Source organism: Enoplosus armatus, chromosome 10 (assembly GCF_043641665.1).
Source record: "Enoplosus armatus isolate fEnoArm2 chromosome 10, fEnoArm2.hap1, whole genome shotgun sequence".
In the NCBI taxonomy this organism is placed as follows: Eukaryota; Metazoa; Chordata; class Actinopteri; order Centrarchiformes; family Enoplosidae; genus Enoplosus; species Enoplosus armatus.
In genome coordinates, this window is record NC_092189.1 from 17560306 (window position 1) to 17572579 (window position 12274).

The window sequence follows — 12274 nt, forward strand, 5'->3', positions numbered from 1 at the left end:
GAGTAAAACTATCCAATGCATCTTATCTGGAATCATAGATTTGATGCTATTTAATGACAGGAAAATAAAACTGTACTGTAATTAAACGACTCTCCCTTTAAACTGATCCTTCTTACTTCTTTAAGAATTAAAACGTGTGTCGAATAATGTTCCTATAACACTTATAACAACAGACAGGTAGATAGATGCTGGATAGATGTTTTACATAATAGTGAACCATCAACGTTCAGTTTTTCAGCTTCAGTGCTCATTTTATTTATTATAAATAAAAAACAACAGAAGCTATTAGATTTGTAAAAATCCTATTGATGTTTCACAGTGTTGATAACAGCCACTTTGAGGGTAAAGGAGTAAATACAAATAAACGCTCACATTCAAAACAGCAACACAACGACAGAATCCGACGGTTTAAGGTTTCTGTGGCACTTTTCTACTTGGCTTCTTAAGAGAGAGACGCGGCATTTCAAGAACACCTCACACAATACTGTACTTTATATTACACATTTACACAGCACTGTCAACGTGGCAGACTGACCTAATAAATCTGGTACATTCAAACGTAGAAAAAACAGTGTCATGAAGTGAAGTTACTTAGTACCAAAACAAATAAATACATAGTCGAAGAGTAAAAATGGTTCAGTTCAGTTCAAGGACTTCTCACTGTAGGACGGCTTCAGTCACAATGAGACACTTAAAAGTGCAAATAAGAGCTGTAGAGAGAAAGAAGTGCTTGATTTATTTCCCGCTTGGGTCGAGAGATAATTATTTAGAAGTGGATAACTCTAACCCTAACACACAAAGCATCAACACTTTATACCGTGGAGGTCTTGAATCAATTTTAAGGCATTATTATATGGCGACTGCCTCAACCAAAAAGACAAAACGTTCATTCATCCTGAGTCAAAAAGTCTTAAAAAACTGAATTAACATGCAATAAATTTACCTTGCAGATGATTCATACAAGACTTTTTGCATCGCGATGAATAAAAGCAACAATGACAGAGAAAATACTTGAATAAAGTGCGGAAATTAGCATAAAAAAGAAACAGTCTTCAAGAGTTTTTTTCAACTGTATTGTTGTTTTCTGCGATTCTGCATTTTCACAATTAGAATACCATCATTTTATGGAAGAAACATCAGCATTATATCGCTGCCAAATACAGAATTTCAAACAAATTTAGGATGAAACCTTTGCAGATGTCCCTGAACTGTCCATTTCTAAGATTTTAAGAGGAACGAAACTTTGGTTTAAGTTGTTTGACAGCAAATGTACTTTTAAAAGTAGTGAATATAACACTGTGGGTGTCTGTGACTTATTCTATAGGTGTTCTGCAATACAACACTGGTAGTTTTTTTCAGTTGTATATCCTGAAATCTGCTGCAGGAACTTGAAAACAGACCCAGAACTTTGACCAAAACTTCTTTCAACCCAAGGAAAGCTGCATTTGAGCACATTGGAAAGACTTTTTGCTTTTTGAATTTTTTCAGAAATAAAACTTGATTTGAATTCAGAAGAAAAAAAAATGATGCAAAGTGCAAGACTACAGGTAACGAAACATGAATTTCTCAAGAGGCACTCCTGTAGAAGAAGTAAAGGTGCTTCGCCAATTTCTGCAGTAAAATACGCTACTTTCCACGATGGAGGTGAGGGAGGTTGCAGTGTCAGTGATGGATATCATTAAGTCTTTAACTTAATTAACATTAACATTAACACAAATAGCTTCCTGATGACTTTAAGGCATGCATGGAATAACTGGGACTCCATCCCAAAAAACACCAAAACAAAAACCAAACAGAAGTATTCCTTTGATAGAGACATAAGTGCTCAAAACATCAAACCATAGAAAAAGTAGCAAATGGAAGACTCAAACTTTAGTTTTAAACACCCCTTTAGAGTCAAATTTTGACTAAACAGAATTGTAGGTATAAAAATGGCAAAAAGGCTACAAAACTAAAAAGAGGAACTGCTTCAGAGAGACTCGTTTTATTCTGTCTGGAATGTTTTCTTCACTTTGTAAAGTGACAGGATAAGGTCAGTGTTTTGGGATATGTTGTTGTACAGCTACATTTCCTGCATTTGTCTTTCTCCTTGAACACTTCAGTCCGATTGGCCGTTCTGGCAGCCTTTCAAATACAGTTCGTCCTGTGACAGATGTCCATCAAAGCCGTCCATATAGAGGCTGCTGGTGCTGCTGCCGCTGCTGCCCAGGAACGTCCCGACCGCTCGGCCCTGACGAGCGTGACCGACGGCGTCGCTGAACACCTTGTTGATCTGCTCCTCTGAGGGCATCCACCAGTCTGGGTTTGAGGCACAGTGCATCCGGATGAACTCTGGCAAGAAGATTTTGAATCAACAAAGATTAGAAATACATTTTTAATTGTTGGAAATCAAAGCAAGCCTTGATTTGTATCAGGAGTCGACAGGGATTGATTTGATGAGTGATTTGAGTTATCACCTGAATCTGCAGCTCCTCTCAGCTTTAAGGAGCTTTATAGTGAGTTACAGTTCAATGTTTATCTGCCTGACTCACAGCTTTTGGCTGTTTTTACCAAAAAAGCTTTAAAAACCCACTGTACACGACCCGCTCAGCACCAAACAGCAGACAGACACAGTTAGAGACTAGCTGGTGAACATAGTGGAGCATTTAGCAGCTAAAGAGGCAGATGTTTCCCTCAGGAGTTGGTGGAGACGGAGATAATGGACGTAAACTCATCAGATGGACAGAAACATGATAATATGATCATTTAAAATGTGATGATATGTATTGTGTTCACAAATTGTTTCCGCTGCCCCCAAAGTGAAAAAATCCATTACTGCAGGTTTAAAATAACAAATATGTGAGAAAGTTTACAGTGAAGTGTGTGAAGTTCAAGAGTTTGGATGACAGTTGGTGAGGTGATGAGAAGACAAACAATGGCCTTTTTATGTCTTATGTAAAGTAAAACACTTTGAAATGCCTTGTTAATAAACGCCTTGCAGTAGTAATGATGATGTTGGAGAGAAATAAGAAAAAAAGACATGAATTTTGATCAGTTGAATCTTATCAGTTATAACTGAAATCACGTGACAATGAATCAGATCTTAGACTGAATAATGATAAGATAACCCTGATCCATTCTGAAATGTAAATGTCTGTCAGTGTTTCGCAATTACATTAAGCAGACTGAAGCATAACACAGACACTCCTCTAAATCAACAGACTTCTCCGGGCCGGGTACCTCTGAGGCAGCTGACTTTGACGGGGTTGAGCGGTCGTCTCTCCAGGCCTGGATCTCCTGAGTGGACTGAACGCTTCCTTTTGCCCAAACCACAGGAGAACTTGAGCTCATCTGTGGTGAAGACGTAGCGAATCAGGTAGCGCAGCAGCCGCCTGCCGTCTTTCTTAGAGGAGTTGACGGCCTCGTCCCACTGCTTATTCGAGATGAAGAGAGGGTAGTTCTCCAGGAGCTGTTTACTGCCCTGCAGGGACGAGGAGAACAAGTCAGGGAGTTCAGGTATGTCCAGAGCCTTACTGCACCGTGGTTTGACCCCTCGTTTGAAACTGCTCATGCTGCTCATTTGCCTGCATTATCTAAAGTTTGGTCAGTTTTGAAATTGACTTTAAGATGTAACATATTTTAACTAATGTGAAGGATGTTTTTTTCAACATCATCTGGTGTCAATGTCACTAATGTGCCACCACTTTCTGTTGGTTTCAGAAGCAAAAATGACACAAAGAATCCTTTATGTTCTTAAAACAAAACAACAGAAATGATTATAGACTTAAATAGAAACACAGACCTCAAAGACTGTTTGCCGTTCTTCTTCCTATAGAGACAGAGACTTCTTTAATTCATTATTTTCACACCACTTAATTGTATAATTAACACGATGACAAAGCCACTAATACAGGAGGGATCTGATATTTTTACACCTTAACAGATGCCACTCATAACACATGAAATTAACTTGTACAGGAGCGTGTTTCCTCACCTCGGTGAGCTGCTCCTCCGGCATCGGCTGCACCAGCTGGTTGTGAATCTCAAGAACAGTCTTGAAGTAGTCAAGAACGTTTTGACAGGGAACTGTAAAGAAACACGAGATAACGTGACCACTAATACAAACACATTGACAGAATCCCCTGCGAGCAAAGAGACGACCCGTCTGCTGTATAATTAAACAATTCTGTAATATTTTTTTCCTATATATATACTATATATTTACTTTCCTCCGCAAAAGATTGTTTTGATTCCAATGTGTAGTCATTTTAAACTGAGATGCCGCTCAGTTTGCTTAACGTGCAGATAAAATGAGCAGCTTCAGTGTAAATTAGGTTAAAGTGACACTGGGGAGCTCAGGATGCTTTGGGGAGAGCAGAAAAGTTAACAAAAATAGATGCTATTAAGACTGTTGCCCTGAACGCTGTGATGCATTTAGATTTAGTGACTCTGAAACTGATGAAACATCAAAACTTAACCTGAGTTATCGAGGTCCAACGATGGAGCTATAATTTACCAGTGGTGGACAGCAACCAAGTACATTTACTCAAGTATTACGCTTAATTACAGTTATGAGGTACATGTACTTTGCTTGGATATTTTCATTTAAGGCAAAAGTGCACCTCTACTCCACTTCTACTGGGAGAGATTCCTTCTACTTCAGAGGGAAACATTGAACTTATTCTCCTACATTTAGGCCAACATCTCACCAGATACTTGTTTTTTAATAGAAACAGGGAATAAGTGAATGAATCAAAGGGCCTGTAAGTGTCAGGTAGTTAAATTCAGCAGCTGTGTGAAAAACCCCACCATGAGTTTCTGTCTGTAGTGTTTCTGTACATCACTGCTCCTGGTTTTTAACTTAACACGTCTCTGTTTGGTCACATTAAAACCAGAATCAGTGCTGATCCAAATCATTATCACTTTTAGCTTTTCGGCAAAAGCTGTAATGATGAGGCAGCGTAGTGCATGAAGGATCAGACTGGAAACTGCTTTACTAGTTAATAAACGAGTGTTACTGGAAGTTTACTGTCAATTAAAACTTAACATTTGTTGACGTTTTTTTTGCAGTTCAGTTGACTCTGTTTTTAACATTATAACTAATGAACACATTTTAAAGATTTTAAGGCAGTGGTCACTCATATTTTGAAACAATTTTATATTATATTTTAACAGTGTAATGTGGAGCGCTGTCCGTGGTGATAGTCAACTGAACCAACGCCCACACATGGCTTTAGTAACTCCAGACTCTGCTGGCTGGTATCACAAAGTTTAGTTCAGATCTATTGATGGGAGAAACTTTAAGTACATTTTATTAGATATTTTGATCACAAATTCCTCACGCAGGCTGATTACAACAGAATGAACGGCATGAAAAATAGATTATTAAAAATTATTAAATAGACAAATGAAACGTATTAATAATAACCTTAAATATTTAACAAAAATAATTATTTGTGCGTCAGAATCAGTTTCCAGCTGCAGGGAGGAAAATAAGCGATATGCTGGTGAGGAGGAGAAATTATGAAGCTACAAATTCATGTGTAAAAAGACTAATTAATTTCCTAATGAATGCTTAATTTCTCTCATCTGAGTTTAAAGTTTTCTCCCTTTTATTCTGGTGCCAGCAGCTGAGAGTGTGCATTACATTATGGAGACGCTGTGTCCTGGTTTTTTATTATTCATGACAGTTTGGCAGTTTGAAACTACACACAATATTGCATTTTTCTATATTTATGGGTCATCAAGTCAAGTCTCATCAGCACACGAGTCCAAGTCTCAAGTCTGCAGCCCTGAATTAAAGTACCCAGCAGTATATAAAGCAGTAAAACTAGCTTCACCTTGAAAAGACTCTAAGTAAAAGTACATTTTGTTGATAATACTTCTGCACTTTTTGTAACATTTTGAACGCAGGACTTCTAACGGTTTGATTTTACTAAAATAAAAGATCTGAGTACTTCTTCTATCACTCCCAATACCAACGAGACCCCATGCCCTCTATAGGGCGCCCAAATCACAAAATCTGCCCTGACACTAAATGAGTGAATATCTTTTAGAAGACTGGTGTTCGTCCCTCCAGTAACTCTCCAGAGACTTAAACAATCTTTGAGCACTGAAGCTGTTCTGGTAGCCCAAGGTGGAACAACACCTTTCCTTTGATTCATCACTAATGTGTATGTAAGACCCTGTGAAGTCCTGGCTTTCATTACTGCACCTGGGATATTCTCCAGCTTGTTGCGGAGCTCCTCGTTCTCCTGCTGCAGAGACAGCACCTCCTGCTCTAACTCCAGGCAGCGTGGACAGCAGTTCTCCTCCTCCTCTTCCTCCTCTGGCAGCGTGGATGACGGGTGGCCGTACGACTCGGACGGAGTCGGCGAGCCCCAGCCCCCCAGGTTGTGTCTCGAAGGGGACACGCCTGAACCGGGCTCCGCCGACGGACACTGCTCGTCCTCCAGACCCGCAGCCAGATGTTGCTGCTGCTGCTGAGGCCCTGAGAGCAGATAATTCTGTAGGGAGTCCGTGAAGATGCGGAGAACGGCAGAGGTCTGTTGTTGGTTCAAATGGCTTTGTTGGGCCTCCTCCTCTGGGTCTGTGGAGGAAGAGCTCTCCTCAGGTTTGGACTTGGAGGAGCAGTGAAGCCCCTGTACCTCCCCTGGCCCGTCTTCCAGCTTGATGTTAGAGGTGAAGGAGGAGGAGGAGGAGGAGGAGGGCTCCAGGAGACGACCATTGTTGAGGAGGCTGAGGACTCGGCTGCACTGCTGGGCGAAGGCATCCAGGATGAGACGATTCTCTACGGCAGAGAGAGGAAACATCAAGAGGTCAGGTACAGTCGCCATGAACTTTAACAGAATCACTGCAGTCTATTGTGTTCATAGACTGACACCTCAAGATCTAGTTAGTAGCTCATATTGTTTTAATAATGTTTCACATTATAGGGGACTTCATAAGCAAATAAAGTCTAGTGAAGCCAAAAGGCAGCCAACAAAGAAAAGGTTGTCAAAATAATCTCACCACGAAGTCCGTTTAGTAGCTGTTTCACTGTCTTCATCAACGGATTGAGTTTGCTTCATTGCAACAGAACAGTAGATGTTCAAACAAAGTCCTTGAGGTGCTCAGGATCATGGAAAGTTTTAACATCTAACAGATGACAATCAATCTGCTGATGAAGACCATGCGATAGAGTCAAAAGCTCCAGAACAGCTACCCAACCCAGGGGCTGGGACCTGGTCAGAAAATAAATCTGAGGGGTCGAAAGATGATTAATTGAGTAGGAAAAATGAAAAAAAAATAGGTTTTACTACACAAATGTGTATTCATATTTTAGACTGTTTTTGCTTTTATTGTGAAATATTGGATAAGTTGACCTCTTTAAAGCCATGCGAGAAGTTTAGGGGAGACATTTTTCTTTAGTGGAACTGCTGGCAACTCATACACATCTGAAACGTGACAAGACATTACTTTAATGTCCGCCAAAAAGGCTGGGAACCACTGGTTTGATGTTTAACGATGCATCCTGTTCAGCTTAAATCATGTTTTTTAATCCAAAATATGAATCTGTTGTCAAATAAATGTAGTGGTGTAAATGTAGTGAAGTACAAGCAGAAAGTAGCAGAAATATGGGGATACTTAAGTGATGTACAAGTACATCAAAAGTACTGTGCTTTCATTTCACTGGCTTTGTTCTTTCTGCCTCCCTTTTTCTCTCTTCTTCACGCCTTATTGTGGCTTCCCATAGCAGTAACATACAGTCGGATCATGTTGATTTATTCAGATGTCAATAAACTCTAAAGTCTCTGCTGTGAACTGAACCCGGTCGAGCAAAGAAAATCAGCACGGAGATAATTGTCCAGAAACAAGCCTCAGTGTATAGTTTTCCCTGGTAGTCTGGGCACGTCTCAATGAGATGATCGCACACATACCTCCATGTAATGATTATGAGAGTCCACTGGCCTCACACACACACACACACACACACACACACAGACACACACACACACAAACACACACACACACACACACACACACACACACAGACAGACAAAATGAGTTCTAGGCGGCCACTGCTGCGTTGCCTCTCGCTCAGACGTGTCTATCAGCCTGGCGCAGATGTGTCGCATTTATTAATATGCGTGCTGTCTCTGTTTACCCGTCGAGATGTATCTGATATCATTCGCCTTCACCCCGCACCCCCCACCACCACCCTCCTCTCTTCTCTCACCAGTTCTGAGGCACTGTGAGCTGAGAGCCTCATAAAATTTCATTAAAAACAACACGCTCGGCAGAGGCAAATTTATGAGCCCCATTTATTTTAATCACAACTCTTTGAGAAAGGCTTTTCAATGCAATTTGTGTTATTGTGTGCTGAACTGATTGCTGAGTCCCGGGGTCTCCGGTGCCTCTCTTCATGAGAAGGGCATCAAGTTTTTTTGTTGTTTTTTTTTTCCCCAGCCATGAGAGGGACATTAAGTTGCTCCCTTCGTGCAGATAAAAGCACTTTGATGTGTCATTATCAGTAAGAATGCATGGCATGTTCAGCTGGGACTGGATGATACCTCTTGTGTAATATGGTCAGATTCACTGGAGCAGGGAAGACATCATTTTATCTGATTATTTCATAAGTGAAATCAGGACCACGTGCATGCCAGAATCGATGCAAACAATGGGTCATCATCGCTGAAACCTGGGCTTTATACTTGTAAGGATTAAGGCTGGCTTTCACACATTGAAGTGGGTTAAATAATGTGATACTAACACCTATTTCCTCATGTAGGTGAGTTAATATGGAGCTCCAGTGCAACCTGAGCTCCGGCTGAACACTTGATTGTCTGTGAAGCAACAATAACCAGAGGCAAACTGAGGCTCTGCTGCCAGCTGTGATAAAGAGATTAATATCTGATTAGAGGATGAGATGGCTAATGTTTAATTTCGTAACTACCAGGATTAGGTTCATTGCTTTCATCTTAATGCTGGTTCCCATGGACCCGCCCTCCACACGGGGAACATGTTTCTTCCTGAGCCTGAACAGCCCTCTAATGAACAGCAGCTGAGGAGAAAAAATGAGCACTGAACAATGTGTTTCGACCGGAGATTGTGAGGGCCCTTCTTGCACACACACACACACACACACATGAAAACACACACGTAAACACACTCACACACACAGGACTGACAATTACCCAATGTAATTTTTAGCACATGCACACTGGAGATTCAATCATGACTGCTCTCATTACAGCAGCAAATCAATCACTGCTGACAGGAAGAAAAAGAGGAAGGAATGGGAACAAAAACATGAAGCTCAGGTGATGCAGAGCGAACAAAAGAGATGCTTGTTTTTAATGAAGTATTGTTTTGTCTTCCAGTCAAGTTTATTGACTTATTGTTTATATGTCTGGGCTGCAAAACCTTGAATATACACCAGAATCAGGACAATCTGAGGACATGTAAGTCTCAATGTCCCAAATTCAAATGAATAAAACTAGCAGACCAGGAGTCCCTCTCATCACTCACTCTGAACAAGTTTGAAACCCACCTGAGCTGATCCCGTAGGTGCAGTCTGGGGAGAATCTGGGCTCCGCTCTGCCGCTGCTGGCGCGCCGCTGCTGGGTACCAGGAGACGCTGCTGCCGCCGCCACGCTGCCCGCCAGCGCTGAGGTGGATGTCGGGACCCTGCTGCTGGGCCTGTTCTCACATGGGAAGCGATGCTGCTGCTGCTGCTGCTGAGGCGTCGGGTGATGCTGCTGGCTGCTGCTGATAGCGACGCTGGTTTGGTGGAGCTGCTGCAGACGCTGCTGCTGGTGGTGATGGTGCGGCTGGAAATGATGAGGCTGCTCGGGATGGAAAGTGAAGTGATGCCCGTCGCCAAACAGAGGCACCTCGACCACAGCGGACCTGTCAAAGCGCGACTTGCCCGCCGAGCGCTTGCTCTGGAAGGTTTTCAGGGTGCTGTACGGACCCCGCTGTTGTCGGCACATCTTCGGGGCGCAGGGCCCTTCATCTGCGGGCTGCATCTCTCCCTCCATGCCTGCCAGGTGTCAACGCGCGTCGGATGGCTCCGGGTCGGTATTGTGGCGTGCTGGTGTGACAGGCAGCTGATGACTAGGAGGGGGATCAGATCCGTCACTGTCTGGCTCGGTTTCCCTCATGCACACTGGGTGAAGGGTGGGCTAATTTACTGACAAGCCGCCGCTCCAATCCCCGGTCGGGAGCGCCGACACCGAGACTCTTCCAGAGGGAAATGCAGGCGGGACTTGTGCGCCGCTGCCTGCCTCCTTTGTAGCCACACAGAGAACAACGGGGCGCTGTAGCAGTTGTACAATCTGGAAATGAAAAAAAAAAACGCAGAACGAAATCCGACAAATGAAAAGGCAGAGGCCATTTTGCTCCTGAGCTCAAAGCATCAATAGAGCAACATGAGCGCGAATGAAAGAAAAGGCGACCCACACATGTAGGAGCAGACAGAGCAGAAGAAAATACTTTGATAGCATTCATTTTTCTTTCTCCAAATGTTTGAACATATATTATTGAATTAATCAAATGGAATAAACTGCTAAAAAAAGAAATATATAATACTTAATATTATACACTTTGATCCTGAAGGTTTCTATTCTTCATATTTGTACTTTTCTAAAGTAGTCAAAAGGACAACTGTCTATATTTCAGTCAGAACTGACCTTCATGTCTGAAGTCCTCCAGTTTAAAGGATGTGTGGCAGCTGTCTGGTTGCCTGCAGGCCTAAAAGTTTGCAGCACCACATGGGGGCGCCACATCAATAGGTTACACAGAGGGAAGATTTAGTAGATGGAAAAATGAAAGACTTATTGACATAAATGTTGTTTTTTTCTCTCCTTTTCAACAGGACAGACTGGTCAGTAGTTCTTACTTCTGTGTAATATCAAAACATCAGCAAGTGCTTAGTCAATATTGTCTCTAGTCACCAAACTGAACGTGGCTGCAAGCCAAGAATGAAAGATAAGCAGGCATGGGTCTATAAAAGGCGGTGTGAATGGTCTGAATAAACATATTTATAGGCTAATACAATAACCTTTAAATGCTGATTATTATAAATCAAGGTTTTAGCTTCCTTGTGTAACTTTTGCTGAACAGCAGCTTTATTGGCCACGGAAAGTGAGAATTATAAGATAATGATTTAGTTTAGTTTGGTTTTATTTTACTAATTCAATGTTTATGTGTCAGGGACCATCATTTATTTTCAAAAGAAAAGAGAAAAACTAAAATGAGCCAGAGTTATTTTAGAGGGCTAACTAATCTGTATCTGTAATTTGAAGCCTCGTACCTGGACAGGTAATAGAAAGACACCCTAAATATATACTGCTGCAGCAGCAAAACACTCAGTGCTGGAAGGTAACTAAGTACATTTACTCAAGTACTGTACTTAAGTACAAATTTGACGTACTTGTACTTTACTTGAGTATTTTCATTTTATGCTACTTTATACTTCTACTGTACATTGAAGAGGGAAATATAGTTACTTTTCACTCCATTTGATGACTTTAGTCACTTTGCAGATTCAGATTATTAATACTAAAGATAAATCAGCTAATAAAATATGATATTATTATAGATTGAGCTACCCAGCAGTTTATAAAGTAATTAAATGAGTCCCACCTTTATCAGCTGCAACAAGTGATTTACACATTAATGCATTAATAAGTATAGTCCAGAATATATACATAGATACATATGATCCTGTAATGGGCCACTCTGCATAATGAGCACTTTACTATTTGTATTTTAAGTATATTTTGATGCTAATATTTGTGTACTTTTACTTCAAAAGTACAATTTTGAAGGACTTTACTTGTAACTTTTATTCATTTTTACATTTTTATTATTAACTTATTCCAGCACTGATTAATTTAGCAAGTGTGTGTTTAGAGTGTTTTATTACTTATTTATTCAAGTTGTTACAGAACGAGTGTGTTATTTCTTCTTTCAAAATGTCTCACTTTAGATGTCAGTAATCAGGTAGTTTTCTTTGAGTTTGACGGTTTGCGCTTCATGTTTTTACACATTGAACTGCAGGTTCTTGTCTGTAGCTGCTCTGAGCTCTTCCGTCGTGCAGAATAAGCTAAATGTGATCATTTCTGCGTGTTACTTGAGCTCATTCACGGCTCTGAATAACTGGCATCACTGCACGAGCTGCGACCACCGCGCCACGCGAGCGCGCACGTCCGGTTAATAGGGGTTACGTGCGCGCGCGCACAGAGTCCCCGAGTCACAAAAGCAGCAAGTCTCCAGTGAGGTGGGCGCACAACTCCGGCACCGACATCAA

General features: G+C 41.3%; 1 protein-coding gene across 1 annotated transcript; it reads right to left on the reverse strand.

The window, feature by feature from the left end:
• Positions 1–2098: 2098 nt before the first annotated feature.
• Positions 2099–10001, reverse strand: LOC139291632 (BEN domain-containing protein 4). Its single transcript, XM_070913731.1, has 6 exons — positions 9512–10001; positions 6194–6769; positions 3974–4065; positions 3782–3808; positions 3220–3460; positions 2099–2331 (listed from the first exon to the last, which is right to left on the reverse strand). Exons 1-6 carry the CDS (start codon positions 9999–10001, stop codon positions 2099–2101), a joined length of 1659 nt encoding a protein of 552 aa, XP_070769832.1.
• Positions 10002–12274: the final 2273 nt, after the last annotated feature.

Bases quoted from the DNA above. Each gene is read 5' to 3' on its own strand.
- LOC139291632 (XM_070913731.1), bottom strand. From the start codon at position 10,001: ATGGAGGGAGAGATGCAGCCCGCAGATGAAGGGCCCTGCGCCCCGAAG. The intron at 4,066-6,193 runs GTGCAGTAATGA...GTTTCTTTACAG, and splicing joins CAAGCTGGAGAATATCCCAG to TTCCCTGTCAAAACGTTCTT. The intron at 3,809-3,973 runs GTGAGGAAACAC...CTGTCTCTATAG, and splicing joins CGGAGGAGCAGCTCACCGAG to GAAGAAGAACGGCAAACAGT.